The following is a 22,156-nucleotide window of genomic DNA, read 5'->3' as shown; positions in this document are numbered from 1 at the left end:
GGGTACCCTTGAGAAAGGTTCTGAACTTCTATAAATGGATTACGTGTAAAAACACAAGCTGTGTAAATTGCTTTGGATAAGGGCAACTGCTAAGAAATATGAAATCTGTCCTATTCAATACTCATACTGTTAGTGTATTTTGTAATGCTTCAGATACCTGTATCACACACAAAGCTGATTATATCATTTTTCATTTCTGTTTAAAAGTGTCTTCAAGTCGTTGAGTCAGAAACTTCATGGTAATTTCCCAAGGGGATTTCTCTTAGCCATCTGTTAAGGCCCATTTTGACATGGAGAATTCATTTTATTCTGTGCACGTATTGCTGAGTTATCCAGGTGTGAATGTGCTTAAATCAAAAGTGCTAATTTACTCTACTGCCAGTTGTGCTTAAATGTTGCCTTTAAATGGGATGCGGTGCTTTTTTTTTTTCGTTTTCCTGCTATAACAATGGAATGTGACATTGTTCTCAACTTGTTGCAAAATAGAAACTCAAAAAGTAGAACAACACTTTATTACACTTAGTGCAATCAGAAATTGTGCTGACAAAGATTGTGAATAGGGAAAATGATTTCAAATACCTCTACACTGAAACTTACAGCTGCGGTTACCATAAAGTTATTGCTCAAAGATTTGTCACTGATTGAATTTTGCTGACAAACCTGATGCATTATACAGTAATTTAAAAAAGTCAATAACGTAAATGTAAGTGTATGAGTATGGCTACGCCTTACCTCTGATCATTCCCCTCCTCTGATCACTACTAGGGCACAGCTCTTCCCTGTCCGTTATCAGACCTTGCGCACCAGCACAAACTCTCCATTCACGACCTCTGGTCCTCTGCCAGTTCTTGCCCTGCATGGCCCATATCCACAGCTTACTTTCTTTTCTTCACTAGCCTCTCACGAGTGCAGGAGAATGTGCAAATTGCCACCATCACATCTACCTCTATGTGTCTGTGGACCATTCTACCCGTATGCAGTATATTACAAATAAGCAGGTGACCAAGATGAGTGTGTCAAGTTTGGTTAGCTGATTGGAGGAAGTTAGAGCAGGTCTGAATGGAAAATGCTCCAGAATGAGCAAACCTTTCCCCGCACTGCAAATACAGACTTCATTCATGGTTTAGTAGTTTTCCAAACAGCCAATCCAAGAGAGCGTCTTGGATTGTAAAATGGAAAACTAGCTGTATTGATCTTGTATGCTATTCAAGTTCACATTATTATGACACCGAGTTGAGTGGAAGATGCTCTTAATGTCTTTGGTTTACTGATGTCTATAAAATGGCTCATAACAGAAGTTCGATTGTTTGCTCACTACGGTGTCTTTTTGATTGTTCATTTATTGTGATTTAAGAATTTCAGGTAGAATTGCGCCCAAGAACCATTTTGTAAGTTTCTTCAGCCTTTTCTTCAAATTTGCAAGATTAATTCAAACCAATATTTCTGTCCAATGATTTTACACTTGCCAGTATCAGTTTGTTAGTGAATCATGTTCTAAAGCCATAATTTTATATGCTATACAAATTACTTTAGCAGCTAAGGGTATGCAGTATGTGTTATTTCTTGTAAGCTTTTAAGGGTTGCAGGAAGAAAAGCAAGATGTGTGAAAACGTCAAAAATTTTGACATTATGAATTTAACGCCATTGTTAGACTGCAGTTGGGTGTAATTAAAAGCTGAACCTTTGTTTGATGAGATCGTGACCTGTCATTCGGAAATTCACACATTCACACGCAGGAGAAAAATGTTGCGATTGCAAATTGCCTTTGTTTTAGCCACGTTTTGAATTCAGCTGTAAAACTGTCATACTCACAACACCTTTCATAACCTCTGGAAAATGAAATTCCAAAACATGAGATCCTTAATGGAGAGAAGTCTTTTTTTCCATGTAAACCTGGAGCGTATTATGTAGCATTATGTCCTGCTGAGCTGCATTCCTTCTGAGGTGGATGGGCTGGCGTCATTTAGTGTTGTGAAATCCAGATGGATGTGCATAGGCAAACTGTGCGACACTTGCAGACCATGGTTATTAATGTTTCTTTAGTATATCATATTTAATAAACTTTTTAAAATCTCTTATTATGCAGATTGTGAAGTGGTTTAGTTACAGTCATCTCAGTCACTTGGTGACTAAGTATGGTATGGGATCAGTATGTGGGATAAATCTTAACGGGGATGATAGATTATCTATGATGTGTTTAAAAGTGGATACATGAAATGTAATGGTTTTAACCACCTTGGAAATGGTCACTTTTGTAACACATGTCTCTCTTAAAAAAAATACTCAGACTGATCTGGAATCAGTTTTTACAAAGTTATAAATGCTTTTTCATTTTAAATGATTCCATCTTAGCTGGGAGTTTGAATTATACAGTAGGGAATGTTTTAAAGTTACATTGCTCAATATTAATAAAAAATATCATTAAAAGGACACTAATATAACAATGTGCGGCAACATATAGTGGATATGCAGTGATGCATAAATTAAAATTATATTCATGAAAAGTCTTCTGTGGAATTCAGAATGTCACTTGTGAGTTCTTATTCATAAATACATGCAATGTGGTTTTAAAATGATTGATTTCAGAGCAAACGCATCACTTAATTCTTTCTATGAATTCAAACTAGATTTTAAACAATGGTTATTCAACAATAAAAGATGTACTTTAGTCATTACTCTACAATAATGTGTGGAAATTGGCAGATGATGCAGGGCTTTTTGCTGTAGAGAAATTCAATTAAGTTTGTCTGTCTTTCTCCTTTCGCTCAAGGGCAAATGAGCTACAATATTCTACAAATTTGTTTTCTTTGTAAGTAGAGTATTGAACTTTTTATTGCATACAGAGCTATACCAAATATTGAACAAAGTGAACTAAACTGCTGCCTTATTCACAGTTGTGGTTTTGATACAACTTTATGAAAATCAGTACAGGCTTGTTTTCAATGCGCTCTGCTATATCTACTCTAATTACATTTTTTCCAAGAATGTCCCAGTTCAGGGGTTTCACTAGATGCACGGTGGGCTTGAAAGTTAAGAAAATTAACTGACATGAACAGAAACCATTCAAATGATTTTGGTAAATGTTTATGAAGAACATAAAAAATGCATAACAATTATAAGAACATTCCATTCAGCTCATATACTGTACTGTATACCTTATCATTTTGGCTTAAGTCTAGACTCTAACATGCATCTAGCACTCATTAAGCTGGGTTTTGAATAGTCCAAGGGTCTCCACTTTCAGCACAATTCCTGTTTAGATATTCCATGATATCCGTGGGACAGAATATCTTTAACTAATTTCCCAGAATGTCTTCTTGTTCTGACAGATAACACATCTTTAAATAGCTTCTGTAATTCACAAAATACAGTAGTCTTCATCACTTGCATAGAGGATACCTTTGACCAGTGTTTTTGCCCTTCCCTGTGCTTTTTCAAGAGCTTCTTGTCTAGATCCAGATATACTCAATCAAGTGTTAAGCTCAAGTCTTGTCCACACTGCACATACTCTAAATGAGTATCTCCCATAAAATATTCCTGCTTTTTATTGCCCACATGCTGAACTTTACAATTGGTTAAATTTAGTTCAGTGCAGTTTACTGCAAGTGCTAGGTTCTGTCTGAACCTTCTTAAATTAACGAATGCCTTGATGGTTTCCTTCATGATGAATTTTATGTCATCTTGCCAATGCGACTGTTGCCACTTATGTGCTTATGTTAATAAGGAAGAGCAGACGTCCCCGCTCCAATCCATGGAAGACTCCACTTCCCACAATCCATTGCTCAAAAACAAACACAACGCTGGAAGTATCTGATTATGGTTTGTGTCAATTTCTCCTCCCATCTACAGTGATCCCCCGGTGGCCTCAGTCCAACAGTCCCTGGCTTTCCTTCCTTCATAAATATTTCTGTAGTTTCCCTGGCCAATCCTCTCTCTCCATGCTCACTAGAGTGTTGCCAGATGTGGAAAAAATGGAGGTCAATTGATGCCATGTTATCGTAACTGTTTCTCACCTTTGTCTCTGAAATATTTATTCTTCTTTTCTGTTATAATCTAGTTGACTTTGTGCTGTAGAAATCTTTTTTCTTGCTTTATCGTAAGGATGGTTTCTGGAGATTAGACCACACCTGCAACTTCTCAAAAGAAATCTTGCTGTACTGAGAGACGTGGTACAGCTTCAACCTCTGAGTACTGAATGATGGATACAGTCTACTAACAGTCACGCAATTCATATCACTTGAAATATGTAATTTAGCTCTTTTGAACGATCGTCCATCTGGCTGTGTGTATAAACTCACTCAGTATAAATGACTCCTTTTTAAACTGCATGCCTTCTTCATTTTAATGTGATTTGTCTCGCACATCATCCAGAGTATAACAGTGCATCACTGATGAGCAAATTCAGAGCACAGCATGTCATTAGCAAATCAAGGCGGGCCGGTGTAAAAAAAAGGCAGCGCGCCACCTTTCTAAAATGAGTTTTAGAAATGAATTGCTGGGAAATAAAGCGAACTGCTAGCAGGCTGAGTTTCAGAGATAAATCAGGATGCACAATAGTTCTAAATGTGGAGCCAGTTTTTTTTTTGTTTTTGAAGGGAAGGTCCTGAGGAGTTCACATCAGGAACGTTCGCTTTACCCTTCACGATGACTGGTAATCCCCGATTTGGACCCTGTCCATGGACCGGGAACAGGGGCTGAATTTGCTGACCCAATCATGTGTTAAGTGGTTAGAGTCTGAGGCAGTGCCGGCTGCCAGGAGCCAAGCTCTAGCAGTGCATAAAATCAGCTGTTTGCTGCGCTGAGATGGACCTCGATGTGCCCGGTTTAATGTGAGAGCTAAAGGGAGGGAGAGGTACGCTCAGCACTATAATCTGCAAAGGCTTCGGACGCAAGCCTACATTCACTGAAAATTCAGTGCGGTGCACTCCACAATGACACCAGCGTTTCTGAGTGCTGCTGTTTAAAAACAAGTTGCTCGTTTACACACTGTAACCCCGCTTTTTTTCTTTTCTGTTCATTACATTGGTGTGATTCTAAATTACCTCAAATTATGTGAATATCTTACAGCCTGGTCTTATGCTATAACATTAACATAATGTTTACATAATATTATCCATCACCCCCATGGTCCACCCTCCCAGAGGCCCATGCACTCTCCAGCATGTGTGGCCAGCAAGTGCCATCTCTGACCTTTCCAATGCATTCCTTTATGGAACCTGTGCATACATACTATTGATGTCAGACAGTCAACAAGTGCCCTCCAAAATTCCTGCCTACCACCTGATGCAGAACTAGAATCTGACTGGTTCTAGCTGGCATGTAGGCCTTAAGTGAGATAACCATATATTTCAAGCTGTGTTGCAAGGGCCAAAGCAGCAGATTTAGTCATTGTTCTCATCTATACATTCAGCTAAACTTTTTTTTTTTCATTGTAACATCTTTACATTTGCATTTACCCATCAATACCTTTAGTTTGGGGTTTTGTTCTTAAGATATTTTGTATATTTTTGTAAAAATAACCTTAGTCAAGCATATGGCCTGGGAGCTTATAATAGTCAGGAACTATAACTATTTTTGTGAAAATATGTAAAATTATTGAATGTATTTATAATTGATTGGATATAATAGTGCATATGATATTTATAATAGATCACATATATCATATAATTTTTATAATAGATCATAGTATCATGATATATTTTTCAAAATTTTCAGAATCTATGTGGAGTGGAACTGTGGGTAGTGTTGCTTCCTCTAAGCTCCCAGATGGTGTTTTTGAATCTCCAGTCTGATATCACAGCTGAGCATCTAACAGGAGATTTTTGTCCAATGTCAACATGTTGACATTTGCAGTTGTTTCACATGTCAATAAATTGACGTTATGAAGAAGGAGGGCCAGATTAAAACACACGGTTTGGGAGTTTTGAGCCAACAGTGCTAGTTATTATTACCTTACTATGCCCTCCACATGCATGCTACTAATTAATAACTGCATAATATATTTAAGAATAATAGAATAAGAACAAGAATTGTGATTGCAATTGTACTGAGATAATTGTAAAATGATCTCTGGTATAATAATGTATAATACTAAAGATATGAGTTATTGCGTAATCACAGGAAACATTTGTCTCCATCTAATAATGCCAGAATATGTGTGGAGCGGAGCAGTGAAGAGTGCTTATTGTCTCATGGAGCTGACATATTTTTTGTAACATAAATTAAGGAAAAATAAACGATGCAGATTTTATACAGCCTGGCTGAATGTTTACACCTGGGTATACAGCGGGTTTCCAGTCCTGTTTGTGTAGTAGGTTCATTGATATAACATTTAACCCGGTGTAGGGCGTTGTTAAAAAATCAGGGTGGTGTGGGGGTCTTTTCTGCCACTCATAACTGTTGCCACAGAGACACTGTGATTCTTGAGCCATTGAACTGAAGTCAGGCGGTGAAGTACATATCGATTGCAGCGCACACAGGGATGGGAAGACTGGGTTATCATGCTTTTTCTGCTGTGGACACCCTTGATCTGTTGAGTTTGTCCAAACAGCCAGCCCAGCAGCCAGTTCGCTCTCTCTTTTTTCTGCTCTACATACATTTTCTGTGTTTATGTCTGAGCTATACAGCAACAGAACGAGGATGGCATCACTCATTTAGAGGCATTAAGTAGCTTCAAACACATTGTTTGATCATGTATTGAGTTGCTGTTTGTTTTTAAAATGTATTTCCGTTTTTAGGTCTATCATATCTTATGTGGTGTCTGTTTATATTGACCGACATCTGCATTCTTGGAATACTTTTCCACCCTATTGTCTGTCACCGATTTTTGTCTGTCTGTTGTGTCTGTTAGTACCTCTCTGCTGGATCTACCTCTCTGCCTGTACATATAATATTCATCTACATTATGGTGTGTCTCTAAATGGCATTTGAAGCCATTATGAGTGAAGGAGATCGGTGTGCGTTTGGTGATGTCTGGGCCGGTGTCAATCTCAGGCCGATCGGTGTGTGTTTGGTGATGCTTGGGCCTGTGTCAATCTCTCCACAGCAATGAATGTCACACAGTCTTTTTCAAGGGATCTGGTTTCGCACCCCCCCTGCGGGGCAGAGCAGATGACACAGCAGCCTCCAGGCAGAGAGGACCCCGCCCTCAGATCACCCGTGCCGCTGCCGGCCACGCCCCAGAGCTCCTTCCTGCTGCAGCTGCGGAACAGCTCCCACTGCCTGTATCTTTCAACTCCTTGCAGAGCTCATTGCAGGACAGTTTATTTCTGCCTGGGGATGTCGTATTGCAGTCAGCGGGAAGCGCTGCACACAGCTGGGGAAGGGCACCTGGGCATGGGTTCAATGGGCAGCAGCGTAGCACGGCGGTTAAGGAGAAGGCTTTGTGATCCAAAGGTTGGCAGTTCGATTTGCCAGAGGGGCACTGCTGTTTTACTTTTGGGGCGAGGTACTTAACCTGAATTTGCCTCTGCAGCTACACAGCTTTATAACGGGATAACATGTAGAAACTGTTAGCTGTGAAAGTCAGTCTGGATGGGATTGTCTGCTAGGCAAATGTAATGCAATGCCATGCATCTCCACAGAAGCACGTACCTGTGCAGGGCATGCCCGGTCCTGCTCTTTTTTTGGGGTTCATGTCAGGTGAATGGGATGGTGAGTCTGAGGAATGGATGCAGCATGTGTCCATGCACTGTCAGGCGTTAAGTAGGAGCTCATTACTCTGCACGAAGCAAGGTGCAATGCTTCAGACATGAACACCATCTCAACAGGGTTGTGCACCCAAGGAGTCATCGGTAAGCGCTGTGATCTCCGTCTTCGCCGCATTGTGGGCCAGACTCGTGTCTCATGGCTCTGCGTCTCACAGCGCAAAGTGACCGGTGCTCCTCCCTGTGTTGACGGTGCAGTCTGTTGGTAACATCGTGCTAGAGCAGATTGAACTGTGACTCATCGCTAAACCCGTTTTGCACATTTGGACGGTTTGCCATCGGAATGTGTTTGTGCCCAGGCGTGACGCGTTGCCCTGACAGCTGTTGCCGAGCGCTAAGACGGCACATGTAGAGTAATGGAACCTCTCGCGTCACTGTATGTGAGCTGCCACATGACGACAGTGAGGTGTAGGTGTCTCTGGGGTAGTTTGGGATGCAGGGGCTATGTCTATCCTGGATATGCCCGCAGTGGCCTAATGAGATACGCTGATCTTGCACTTGGGTGGTGACACGTGGCTTAACTGGGCGTCTGTAATGAGTTGAAGCAGTCTAAAATACATACTGGACTGTGACATTCCTGGCTTCAGCCTCCCGATGGACTTTCCCCTACCATCTTAGTGCTGTAGTGCCATTTTGTTTCAGCCATAATTAGAGCAGGTTTTCCTAGGCTTTTTGTCCTTGCTGTAACAGTTGCAAAAGCACTTTAAAATCACCAGTCACATCCACATTTGACACCTTATGCAGTATGTGTGGCAAATGAGTAAGTGACCAGGATGGGTTTTCTCAAGTCTTTATAATCAAGTGAAAAAAAAATATTTTTCTGATAAATTGTGAATGTATACTCCCTCTGGAAATTAAACCCCATTGTGCCTTGAAGGAGCCATCTTTAATAATTTCCCTTTTTTTTGAACAAACAGCCATACCAATCTGTAACAAGCTACCCTGGGATCCTTCAAGACCAAACTTGACACTGTGATAGATTTATCTGAGGTTACATTTATATGACAAGCCAAGATGCCCTTGTCTTTATGCTTTATGCTTTCCCATATGCTTTCTCTTTTACGCGCAAATTTTGTGAATGGATCGTCCTTCTGATATCCTCCCCATTGCCTTGACGCTCGTTCAAAGAATTATTTATCCAAAAATACATCGCCTCCACTTTGATTAATAATCCCTGAAAATATCTGTCAGGTCACTACCAGGCTTTTGGGATCTCTATTGTAATTTGACCATACATCAGTGCATTCTCCTTGAGCGCCTGGGCAATCAGTCTCATTGATTCATCAGGGCACAAACATTTATCTCACAAGCAGATTGGAAACGGCCGCAGAATGTGTAATGCTGCCTAACCCACCCCCCAACCCCCACTTAAGCAGGGAGCAGGGAGGAGCCAATCAGAAAGTGTGACCTCTGCCTGCATCGTAAGCGGTGCTGAAGGTGTGACTGATGGTCTGATGCGTTCGTGAGAACGGGCCGGTCGAACACTCTCCCACATAAGGTAGCTGTGTGTCCATACAATAGGAATTCAAATCCATAACAGATACAGACAAGATACATCCTGGAATCTTACAACCATGAGCCTTAATCCTCAAAAACCATGACAGTATTTTAAGTAGCTAGCACAGTGGTTCCGGGACACTTTTCTGCTTATTAGTCCATGGTCTCGTTATACGGTAGATACAACCTGCATCATATCATGCAAGCATTTAAACATTTGCTGTGAAGGAGGATAGGATTTAGCTTACTCTTCCATGAATACAGCCAACTCGTGAAACTACACAAACTACATCCAACTAACTAGTTACCATTTCCGTTACAGCTAATGTTACTGAATTAGTAGCTAGTTAGTTGGGTAGCTAGGTCAGCTGCGTTTAATGCATTTTCTAGGTCCAGTCACATTGAAGATAACACTTCATTGATAACAAAACCATTGTATCAATACAGTTGCAAACAAAGGAAATGCCTACCAGACAATGCACAGCTGACACAATTGTCCCAGAGCAGAGAACATTTAGGATCACTTTGACAACTAGCCAGCTAGCTTGTCTGTTCACTAGTTCAGACCACGAGCAACCTACTCTCCATTGGTGTCCATGGACAGGTCTTCAGCCAGTTCCTATTGTATGTTATAACACACAGATGCTGCTATAATACTTTGAATGGAGAGTTTAAATGTGGAGGTGTTTTTAAAATTAAAAATATTTTTTTTTATCCTATTGATGTTTTTAACTCATACGATTTTATGAAGAAGTATTGAAAGACTTGATCTCGGATCCAGAACTATTTTATTTTGTCGGAAGTATCTGCTCAGTTTTCATAATTAAAGCAAGGGTCTTGCGACTGCATTCTTCAATGAGGACTAATAGCTCTTTCGGCCGCCCGGCGCTTTTGCAGGGCAGTTTAGATTTATTCACAGCGAGAAACTTTGTACCACCCAATTAAGAGATATGTGGGTGTGCAAGTTAAGTCTCAATCCCCAAAACAGGAATATGTGTAAGTGAGGCACACATAAAAATTCTCAGCTCCCTTATGTTCAAAATAGCCAATATGTCCCTTATTCCCAATGTTATTGACTTGATGAAGTTTCAGTTAAATAAATTTACAAAAGGTTGAAGTTGCAACTGTACGGATATGCTTAGTTATTACAATCTGCCTCAGCAAAGTTTAAACTTTTTCCCCTTTGGTACAGTGGTACACAAAGTGGATGACAATCTTATCTGTTGTCGCTTTTTTAGGAGGAACATTGATGAATTATTCTGTATTCTATCTTGTTTTTGCCCTACAATATGTTACCTACTGCTTATCTCAGATTATGTAATGGAAAGTATCATGGTACATATACGCAAGATGAAGGCTATTATCCCACTAGTCATATGAGCATTGTGATAATGACATCCAGCGGTTGTTGTTTGCATAATGACAGATGTATTTTAGATGTTGAGAGCTCAGAGAGAGGGAGAGTGATTTATGCACATCTCTGTGAATAACAGCATGGGCTTTATTTGCTACACATGATAAATTATAATGGGATGCTGCACATATTGTCACTAGATATCATTTATATTTCCCTAAAAGCTTGTAAACCGAGACCCTGTTTTCTCACCATGATAAATCTGAGCTGAGAAAAAAAAAAAAAACGCACTTAACCAAATGTCCCAGACGACTAACCACTCCAAGCTCTCCACATTAGTATCTCTCTGCTTTACAATTCACAGTGACTGTGACAGCAACTCGTATATTGGGACCGAATATTGCATTTGTGTACATTATGCTTCAGGCTGATTTTCAGTAACACTGGTATTTGTACATGCTAATAGACTGATCTCTCAGGAAAGTACATTTAATTTGGTTTATCGTTTATTGGAACCAGTGCTTTTCTGTTGCATGAAAAGATTTAATTTGTCAGTACGCAGTGGAAATGGAGCTTGTCAGTTGTGCTCTCTCAACAGTGATGTCATTCCCTGAACACGATGAAAGTCGCTGGGTTAATTACTCTGCATGGAGGGCCCTGGTGTTTTTGATGTTCACAGTGAAGGCTCAAAATTATATTTTCTCCCTTCAAAGTAAGTCAGCCATACTCAGGGTTGAGAGAGGCTGAGGTCTCGAGACAGAGGGTTTAGACAAATACACTGGGAGTCAACACTGACACCAACTCAGTAGTTCCTCAGAAGAAAAAACGGTTTACATAGGTCTTCTTGGGGAGGGGTCCTCCCCACCCTTTAACAGTCTTTGGCTAACTTTTCCTGCAGTGTTAACTGTTTAATATGTATTGGGTATTTACTATAAATATGCAACAAATAGATTAACATGTGTAAGTATCTATGTAAATTTTGTATAAGTGCACATGTGGACTTGTGAGCTGTGTGGTCATTTTGAGCACTAAAGAGGTAGCACCCTGAACCATGGGACTTCTATCTTTTTCTTGACCTTTGTCCATCTCCCTCTAGGTCAACCACTTCTCACACCTGCAGGGTAAAAAGAGACTGGAATAAAAACAAACTCCCGTCCCATTCTCACAGCAGCAACCTTATCTATAATGTCCAACCAGTAACACTATTAATTGTCAGCGGCCCCTTACAAATCTGATGCTTAACTCCATCCTCCCCAACAGCTCTCTGTATGTCCTGTGCTATAGGCATTCCTGAACTTTCCATAGTGAGGAGCTCACTCGGGGGAGGGGGGGGGGGGGGGCGAAGAAAGACCAAACTATTACAAAGTGACAAAGAATACAAATAATGTGCTGTTGTGGGATATTCAACAGAACACGTATATGCATGTGAGTCTGTGGGTATATAGGTATATACCAGAACTTCAGTTCAGTGCAACTCTCTTCCCTGTATGTACAGGCGAGGAGGTGGCTGTATTATTCTGATCACCTCATCAGCTCCCTTATTGCCCTGGCAACGACCTTACTCTGTTGGTAAGAGACTGGGTAATATCTCTGCCTAGGTCAAGTGAGGGCCCACTTGCAGGGCCAACTGAATGTTTTTCACGTAAAGAGTTTCTCAGTAATGAGAAGCAGGCAGTAAAAAAGGGCATTTGTGGTTCTGTATATGGCAAATGTGGATTTTCAGTTCAGCACCCTCGTAGTAACATTATTTTACAGTAATTCCCAAAGCCCACCAGCATTGTTCATTGCATGCTTGTAAAAACTGCCAGACCATGTTATAACTGAATCTCACATTTGTAGTTGCTGGATACATAGATCAGTGTTTCACAATCCTACTCCTGGAGCCCCCCTGTCCTGCATATCTTTTATCTATCCTTGCTCCAAACATGCTCTTTATTAAATCAGGTGTGCTCAGCTAATCAAAAGTGCCATGATGAGTCAGGTAGGTAGAACAGGGAAAGATGGAAAACGTGTGGAGCAGGGGGGGCCCCAGGAGCAGGACTGAGAATCAGTGACTTAGATCAAACCAATGCAAATGCTGTTTCTTGACAGGAGGTACTGTAACTGAGCTAAACTTTGTATGATCATACGGAACCAAGTAAAATTCAGCAAAATGCAATAGAACTGCACAGTAAAGATGACCATACACATGGCCAGAGGCTACATGTGTTATTTCAGACACTCAAGTGGTGTATGAATGAGTGGTGTAGAATTTCAGATAAATATCCTGCTGCTATATTAGTAGTTTATTTAAGACATAACTCCCTTTTTTGAAAAGCCCCATTCCTTTCTCTACTAGGCCACTCATGGAAACTTTGATATAGGCCTTGACTGAACTGTGCTGTTTTTTGCAGGCTGAGGTATTTTTCCATTTGAGGTATTTCCTATAGTGTTGTAGTGATTATATCTGTCAGGCAGGGTGACATTGCTTGTAAGAGCTTTGTAGCAGGCCCGGCCATTTAGCAGTGCGATAATGTCGCTCTAGTATGGAGTGGGAGACCAGGGTTCTCTTTCCAAGTAACGGCAATTAATCCCTTTACCTCCTCAAAAAGCCCCACTCAGCACACTGGTGTTAGACGTGGGATGTGTCTATGTGACTATAGAGAACGAGGATCCAATCAGTAAGAGGGGCTGGGCAATGTAACAATCACATGTAGCAGGCAGGGTGAGGTCACCAGTAAGAGCTATGCAGCATGATTTTCAGGCTATGCTATGAGGCCCAGCCTCTTAGCGATGTGGTAATTTCACTGCTTTATGGAGTGGGAGGCCAGGATTTGGTTGCCATCTCTGGCAATTAAGCTCTTTGCCTCTTCAAAAGCCCACTCTCACCACTGTGTTTAAGGTATTACAGCATTTCCAAAAATGCAATTTTGAGAGATAACCCAAAGTGTAAAAGGGCTTGAGTAGGATCTCAAATTCATCCCCACTGTATTACTGGTATTATAATTGTGTCTATTTTTGTCTTGGTGCCGTGTCATGAGTTTTAAGTCTGCCCCAACATCTGAGGATATTGGCAGGCACCCAGATCCTCCTTTGATAATATTGCACAAGCATATGCATAAAGGTTTCTAACTTATCCTGAGCTGTTGGACACAACTCAACACAGCTGAACCATAAGCATTCATCAATTCTTTAAACCCATTCTCTAGACTATAAGATAACACTGTTAGCAGATTTATTTCCATGGTTAATGAGCACAGCTGGTATTTGTCCCCCACCCTGATAATATTTTGAATATTAAACGTCCAAAAGAAGGCACTTTTGCTCTGGTGTGTCTGGCCAGTATGTGAATATCTGGTGCCATATTTGCTCAAAGATCACAGATAACCTGCCCCCCCCAGAAAGGCAATACAATGATACACCAGCTGTCTGGTATTTGACATTCATGTGCAACAGTTGGAATACACTGAGGAAAAAAATAAAACCTAAGAAAAGTGCTTGGTTGGATACACTACTGGTTTTATAAGGTCCACCGACTCTACTTAATGCATAGTAGGCAAATCGTTCCTTTCATTTAACTTTCAAATACTTATTCCTTTAAACTTCAGTCTCCAATTACACAGAAACAATTTCAAGGGTAAGTCAAGTCCAAGGCTGGAATTAGTTTAAAAGAAAAAATGTTATCCTGTAACCTTTCACAGTTTTTCTGCTGACACTGTTTTAAGGGAAGAAGCTTAAGGATAAAACTGTGAGAGCTGTCACTGGTTTAATAACCAGTCGAGTTCAAAACCAGTGAGGGAGGATTTAGGTTGATAATGACATGTTCCCAATTTATTCTCAATGCTTGGTTCAAAAAGAGCATGAATAACACTGGGAAAAAAAAAACGTTTAGTTTTGGGTCCATCTCTGAGGATTGAGATCATAATCTCATTTGCACTTGAAAGAAAGAGTTCTTCAAATAAGCCCTTGCTCATCAAAAATAGGGTAAGGAGGTGTCCCGTCTGCACCAGAGCCTCTGTGATTATTACCCAGGAAGAGGATAACCGCGGAAGTGAAAGGACACGCTTTCCCAAATCCCACCGGCTTTTGCCATGTCATCGTCTTCAAGTGCGCGTGTCTGTTACTGTAATATAATGTATTATTCACTGGTCTAATCTTGCATTCAAATCAGCGGCCCTATTGGGATTCTCAGAGACTTTTACAAACAGTTAATATGGGGAAGTGTGTCAGGAGTGCTTTAAGGGCTCACAGTAACCTTGAGACGGTGTGCTTTGGAAGAAAGGTAGCAACGGAATGCAATACAGGTAAAGATGTTTTACTGTGGGTTCATATACCTCTTATGAAACTTTTTTCCAAAAAAAGGGGCAGACACATCTCAAACTGTAAGGCATTTATGATACAGAAATTTTATACAAGCCTTTATTACATGTCCAAGAACATATTGAAGCTACCAGCTAGTTTGTACCTTGTCTGGCCAACTATTGAAACTTGATCATGCTGCACTTCTAGTATTTTTGACTCCTTATGTGACTTTTTGCTTGTGATGTACTCCTCCTTATTGTAAGGCGCTTTGGATAGAAGTGTCTGCCAAATTAATAAATGTAAATGTAAAAACTGCGCTTCACCACTCACAAATTATATTCTTATGACTTCTATTCATCACAACATTAAATTCCCAAACTTTTTTTTTTTTACTGGTTTCAGCAGTAACGTACACACCCAACTACAAGAAGACTCCTCCCCCGGTCCCACCCCGCACCACCTCCAAGCCCCTCATTTCCATAACGGCCCAGAGCAGCACTGAGTCCACCCAGGATGCCTACCACGATGGCCGGCACTCCCAGAGCGGCCTGTGGCCCCAGGACAGCCTCAGCCAGGCCCTCTACAACTCCACCGACAGCCTGGACAGCGCCAAGGCGGTGACGATCGCCATGGAGATGGCGGCGAGCAAACGCCACCCGTCCACGGACAGCCACAGCTCAGTGCTCACCTGCGACAAGGCCGTCTTGGTCTCCAGGGCTGAGGAGTACCTGCAGACCCCACGCTCCTCCATTGGGATCCAGGTAGGCCTCATTGAAACCCCGCCTCCGCTCTTGACGCTGCCCCTACCCCACCCACGTCTTCCCAACCACCTGTCCAACCCCTTCTCACCTCCCAAATCAGCAATCCGTGACTCATCCCATCACAGAATCAAACCTATTAAAGTAGGATTCACCTCATGCCATCTTGGCCTCCTATTGAAGGCTTTGACGCAAATGGGTTGTCTTTTCCCACCTTCCACGTAATGTGCGCAGAAACAATGCCATCTCACTGACCTTTGAGAACGTCAGCCCTGCTGCTGAATAGAACAGGCATCACCACTGCCCTTCCACATCAGACCACTCCATCACTGTCAGGGTTAGCAGCCCCATCTTATCATCACAGTTTGGAAAATTTATTTATGGTAATTTTTACTTCCCTTGTCAGAGCCATTGTTACGTAGGTGTGGAGATTACATTGACTAACTCCGTTTGGTTGCCATCCACACATACTCTCATGTGATGGTTGGATGCTCTTAATCAATTATGCATGAAAGAAACCCCTCTTCCTGTCACTGTAGTGGTGGGAAGAGCTCTTGATTATTTCCTGTCTCTCCCTCTCTATCTCTTTCTCCCCTCTCTCTCTTTCTCTCTCTCTCTCTCCCCCCCGTCTCTCTCTTTCAATGCTGCGTTTGTTTGCTCTGGTTTTGTTGGTGCGTATGCCCTCGTTCGGCCGCTGACGAACCGCCAGCGCATCAGGGGATGATAAATGATGATTTTAAGTGCTTCTGCCAAATGGCGGATCGTAGGTCCCGCGCATGCATACGAAATTGTGTCACCGTCTGCCCAAATCAGCTCTGCGACAGTGGCTTTGATCTACGGCGGCTGCAATCAGCCTGAAAGCGAGAGGCGCGGGAGACCCCTGAAACTGAAATGTATTGTTTTTTTTTTTCTCTCAAATTGACTCCAGTGATGTGTGTATAATGCAGAGCGCTTTGGTTTACCAATGGATTCCTGTGTCAGGGTTTACATTCATCGAAACGCCTGAGAAACACTAAATGGCACCGTGATCCTCAGTGTTTGTGATGGATCTGTATTTACCCTTTCGGGGGGGGGGCTACGGTTCTCAACCTTTTAAATGTCACACCAGATCTCTGTGTCATACAGAAAATTGAGGTTCGCTTCCCATTTTTTTCAACTAGCATTGCCCTAGCAGAATGCGTACTTCAGTAAAAAAAAAAAAAAAAAAAAAAAACAGGCTGCATTAACTGTAAGTACCTTGATTCTAACATTAGTATTATGTAAATTTTGAGGCCACTGAGTGCCACTACTACTAGGATTCAGTCATGTGACTCCAGTTCTCCCACCATTTTGGGGCATTGAAAAGGTCTAACCAGGCCTGGTGAGACAGCCACCTGAAACAACACTGTGTTCAACCACTTTTTTTAAAATCAGGAAAAGAAGCTTCATATTTTAAAAGTAAAAATCCAGAGAAGGATAACAAATTGAGAATGGTGGCAGTGAAGTTAGTTTTATTTAGAGTATCACCTTAGCTTTCTGTAAACATAAGCAAATAATATAACTAGCTGAGGTAGACAACTGGCTACTGGCATTCTGTTTGTATAGCTCGTTAGGGAGTTAAACTCTTGTATGCTAATTGGCTGTAACTTTACAATAGAAATTGCAAGACTTGTTTTCTAGCAAACAGTGGGTAGAAAGTTAGCAATCTCAGTGAGTATTTGTTGACAGATGCATAATAATGCATTGGAAGGTAGCTTTAGCTTGCTAGCCATGATAAATTGTTAAACATTAGCGTTAACATTACCCAGTTAGCAAACTAGTGTACAATCAATTACATTGCTCGAGCCAGCTACAAAAGTTGGGGCTGTGGGCTTTTTGATGAATTATCGCCAATAATTTATCATTGTTTGAATATTGGATTAAAAACACCCAAGACATTTTTAGCCACAAAGACTTTTTCTTTGTCTTTCTTTTCTCCAGCTAAATTCAGGTCACAGGGTTATCAGGTTACTATGGTGACCAAACAAATACAGTATTTATGCAATTTCAAGTATTGAATATTTCAAAGAAAATTGATTTATTTTTAGAAATAGATATAGGCAGGATCAAACATTTGGTTTTAAGGCTTTCTTACATAATGAATAAATGAAAAAAAATAGAAATTGAAGCACATATTAACCTTTAATTCCAGTGTACACTTAGGACCCCTTGATAGCACACTGTTTGAAAACCACCATTCAGTCATCTCAGAAAGGTCTGTAGTCTAGTCATAATTTCCACTACTACATCATAATTGACTTCCAAACCCTCCCATCTACTTTCCCATAGGCTGACCTTTCACCTCTTAGGTCAGAGGGCTACTGTGTACATTTGCTGTGGTCACAAATCATTGGGGCTCCTCACCAGGACCGTGAATGAGGGCCTTTGGCGTGGAGTAATTTGAAATGAACATTTGTCCAATAGTTTACTGGTGGCTAACAAGGGCAGCTGAGTTCAGTCAAGAGATACATGTGGAAAAACACTGTATTGCAAGAATTACTATCACTGCAATAGGTATTACTGCCCCTGCACAGACATTTACACTGTTATTAAACACTGCACTGGTGTGTATATGTATATACACTTAAACTGACATTCCTATTCCTATACGTAAGCTTCCATTCTGGGTATCGTCTTCACATTTTACAACTCTCAATTATTTTTTGCTTGGAAGTAAAACAAAACCAGAGCAGAGAGAGGATTAAAACTGAAAGCCATGCTCAGGGACTCCCGGGTGGCTCAGTTAGGTAATGCACTTATTCTGTACCTGGGTTGGAGCCCGGTTGTCCGTGAGAGGGAGCCCAGAGTTGCAGAACGAATTGGCCTTGTTCCACCCGGCTGAGGGTTGATATTTCAGCAGGATCCCCTTGTCTCCCCACTCTCAGGCACACTGGAATTCTTCAGGTGGCTGTGAGTTGCCCAGATGTTGTCATGGAGATGTTCCTATCCTCCAATTGGTGTCCGCTCCCCTGATGTAGTGTGGTACTTGTAGTGTGAAAAACTTGCATCAGATGCATGCAAGTGAATCGGGTGATTGCATACATGAGCAGGTGTAGTGGCTGCAGTGGTGAGCATAATGTTTGCATCTGCTGATTCTGAAGTCAGGGTAAGTGCTTATAATGGGGTAAAAATAATTTTTAAAAACCCCTGCTTGATCACACAGGAGCTGCTTTTTTACCCCATGGAAATAAATCTTGATCTTGACATCGATCTTTGCACGTTAAACTGCAGGAAAGCACTGTTGAGGGCATTCGTTCTGCATGCTGGATGATTTTGTTCTAACCTTCTAGGCATTGCTTTGAATCAGCATTTGTGTCAACATGGAGCGATCCTCTGATGTAATTACGGTTAATAGGCAGTGAGAAGGGGCTAAGCCTTGCAGCTTCTCCTGCTCATAAAAGGGACATTGTTTTTTTGTTTGTTTGTCTTTTTGGCTTGGTGTTATCCAGGGTGACATACATATCTCATTTTACATTTCATCCATTAATATAACTGGATGTTCATTGAAGTACGTCATCGTTGGGGGCCAATTCCATTTCATTCTGGTCAGCTCAGGGAATGGTTTGAAAATTACCCATAGACATGACAGCAGTCTTCCACCTCTGCTGTTGCAAGCCCAACACCTTCACCCACATCCCACACCTCCACCTTTGGCAACATCTATCTTCTCTGTCATTTACAGTATGTCCATCTATATCTATGTTTTGTAGCAAAGAAGCTCATTTTCGTCTGTGATCCCAGGGCAAGGAAGGCAAAATACATTTGCATCACATAATCTATAAACACATTATACAAAGTACATTAATATTACATCCAAGATAAATGTCACACAGGAAATGTTTAGACTACATGCACTACAGATACATTTATAGAGAAGTGCATCACATTCAGTCCATTTATCATGGGAAATAAGCATGTAATAAACAGGCCCAATGCGTGTACTCCAGGTATGTGTGAGTGAAGGCTTTTTTTTTGGAGGGGGTTCAAACTCCCTTTTTACTAACCTCTCAAAATATATATGTATAAGTTACGTAAACCTCCAAGATCTCTATGAAAAGGCAGTTCTGTGCTGATGCAGTGCTGTCAAAAATAAATCAGACCCTGTTATTTATTTTTAAAGAGCAGTTTACAGGCGTGGAATGTGTGACCCAAGCCGGTATTCAAGTCTCTGGGGAATACCTGGGTCTTTACACCACATTGTCTTTGTTTTTTTTTTTTCCATCAGGTGGAAACAGCCACGGACTCGGAGTCCGAGAGCAAGGGTCTAAGGGAGTACCATTCCGTGGGGATTCAGGTGGAGGACGAGAAACGGTATGTGATAAGTGAACCAAGCCTTTTATCAAGGAGAATGTGGGTTAATACCACAACGTAAGAAGAATGCACTCGGCATGTTTGACGACCTGCATCTATGCTGCATCGTCTGCGATGTTTGTGAAAGTGACGCATTAATTTATTGGCATATTACGCTGTGATAGAGAACAGCAGCATTGCGCTACCTGAGAAATTATGGAGGGAGACAGCCACAGGTGTTTACTGTTGGCAGTTAATACACACGGGTGGCAGGTGGTCACGGATTTTCCCAGGTTTCCTCTGATTTTGTGTCTGTTTGTGCCTGTGTATGCAATCTTTTACGGTTTTTGCTATATTTGTATGTCTGCAGGTATGTGTTTGTGTGTCTGTGGGTGCATACATGTTTCTGTGAATGTGTGGATGGGATGTGTATGAATATGTCTGTGTGCTTAGTGTGCTGATTTGTGCCCATGTGTGTGCATATGTGTGTATGAATCTGCTTGTGTAAAATATTCCTTTGTAATATATTGTCATGCACATGTGCACATGTGTGTATATGCATATGCATATGTGTGTGCATATGTATATATGTGTGTGTCTGTGTGCGCATATGCAAACATGTGCATATGTATAAATTTGTGTGTGTGTGTGTGTGTGTGTGTGTGTGTGTGTGTGTGTGTGCACGCATATATAAACGTATATGTATGTGTGTGCACCCATCAGGCTCGGCCGGTTCAAGCGCTCCAACAGCGTCACAGCGGCGGTGCAGGCCGACCTGGAGCTGGAGCCCGTCCCCATGCAGGACAAGGGCCTGCAGTTCGGCGGCTCCTTCCAGCGGCGCTCGGAGCCCAGCACGCCCACACAGTACGGCGCCGTACGCACCGTGCGTACGCAGGGCCTCTTCAGCTACCGCGAGGACTACCGCACGCCCGCCGAGCCGCCCGGCCCGCAGCAGCGGCCCGAGCCCTGGCTGGCCGAGGCGCCCCCGGAGGCCGCCGAGTCGGGCCGCGTCTCGCCCTGCCGGCGGGACGGCAGCTGGTTCGTGCAGCTGCTCCACGCCGAGACCAAGAGGATGGAGGGCTGGTGCAAGGAGATGGAGCGGGAGGCGGAGGAGAACGACCTGGAGGAGGAGAGTGAGTGCCGACGGGTCTCGGGAAGCAGGGCTTCCCAAGGTTTCAATTCTAAAGGAAGGGCGTGTCCAATGAAGTCCCTCCAGCAGAGCTGTCATGAGCCTCCACTTGATGATACTTTGATTTGGATTTGAAGTCTGTGCAGCCCTGGAATATTTCTTTAAAGCAGTGTCTTATCAGCAGTGATCTGACTTGTTTCAAGTATCATAATTAATATTCTAAAATATTCTCATTATTCTCAATACTCTGTTACTATTCTCAGTAATATTCCATTGATACAGTTTCCCTACCCTAATGGTGGGATTATTAGTTTTAAAAGCACCATTGCTATTGAAATATCGATGTTAAACACTTATTTATGGTATCAGGAAACATATTAATAAATTGCAGCTGAATCCTTTTATACACTTCAGGAAAAAATCCTTTAAAAAGTGCCCATCCATGTTAGCCTAACTTCACAGAATGTAGTATCATTGCAGGTCATGGCTGTTTTGTGAAGCCATTAATGACAGCATATGTGATTTTCTCTCTCTCTCCCTCTCTCTCCCTCTCTCTCTCTCCCCCCCTCTCTCTCTCCCTCTCCCTGTCTCTCTCTCTCTCTCTCTCTCTCCCTCTCTCCCTCTCTCTCTCTCTCTCTCTCTCTCTCTCCCTCTCTCTCTCTCTCTCTCTCCCCCCCCCCTCTCTCTTAGTTCTCGGGAGGATCCGAAGCGCCGTGGGAAGCGCACAGCTCCTTATGTCTCAGAAATTCCAGCAGTTCTACTGGCTCTGTCAGCAGAACCTGGTATGTGTGATGGGGAGAGGGGTCACTTACACACTGAGCAGTGTGTGTGTGTGTGTGTGTGTGTGTGTGTGTGTGTGTGTGTGTGTGTGTGTGCGCGCTGGGGAGAGGGGTCACTCACACCTTACACACTGAGCACTGTGTGTGTGTGTGTGTGTGTGTGTGTGTGTCTTTGCTGTGGAAATATATTGATAATAAACATGGGGAGATGATAAACCATGGGGAGAGGGGTCACTCACACCTCACACTGAGCGTGTGTGTGTGTCGTGTGTGTGTGTGTCCACCCATGTGAGCACAGCTTTGCCAATGTATATCAGTTCACCGATCACTTATAATCACAAAAA

At 42.0% G+C, this 22,156-nt stretch overlaps 1 protein-coding gene across 1 annotated transcript in view; it reads left to right on the top strand.

Annotated features, from left to right (window-relative positions):
• dlgap2a (discs, large (Drosophila) homolog-associated protein 2a) overlaps positions 1-22,156 on the top strand; it is a 146,653-nt gene that overhangs the window by 120,375 nt on the left and 4,122 nt on the right. Inside the window, exons 8-11 of the mRNA XM_036542016.1 lie at positions 15,241-15,599; positions 19,840-19,925; positions 20,628-21,037; positions 21,724-21,815. Coding sequence (XP_036397909.1) covers positions 15,241-15,599; positions 19,840-19,925; positions 20,628-21,037; positions 21,724-21,815 — 947 coding nt within the window. The remainder of the gene's footprint in view (positions 1-15,240; positions 15,600-19,839; positions 19,926-20,627; positions 21,038-21,723; positions 21,816-22,156) is intronic.

The sequence above is a fragment of the Megalops cyprinoides genome, chromosome 12 (genome assembly GCF_013368585.1).
Source record: "Megalops cyprinoides isolate fMegCyp1 chromosome 12, fMegCyp1.pri, whole genome shotgun sequence".
Taxonomy (NCBI): Eukaryota; Metazoa; Chordata; class Actinopteri; order Elopiformes; family Megalopidae; genus Megalops; species Megalops cyprinoides.
Note: the sequence above shows the minus strand (reverse complement) of the source record. Positions and strands in the feature narration are given on the sequence as shown.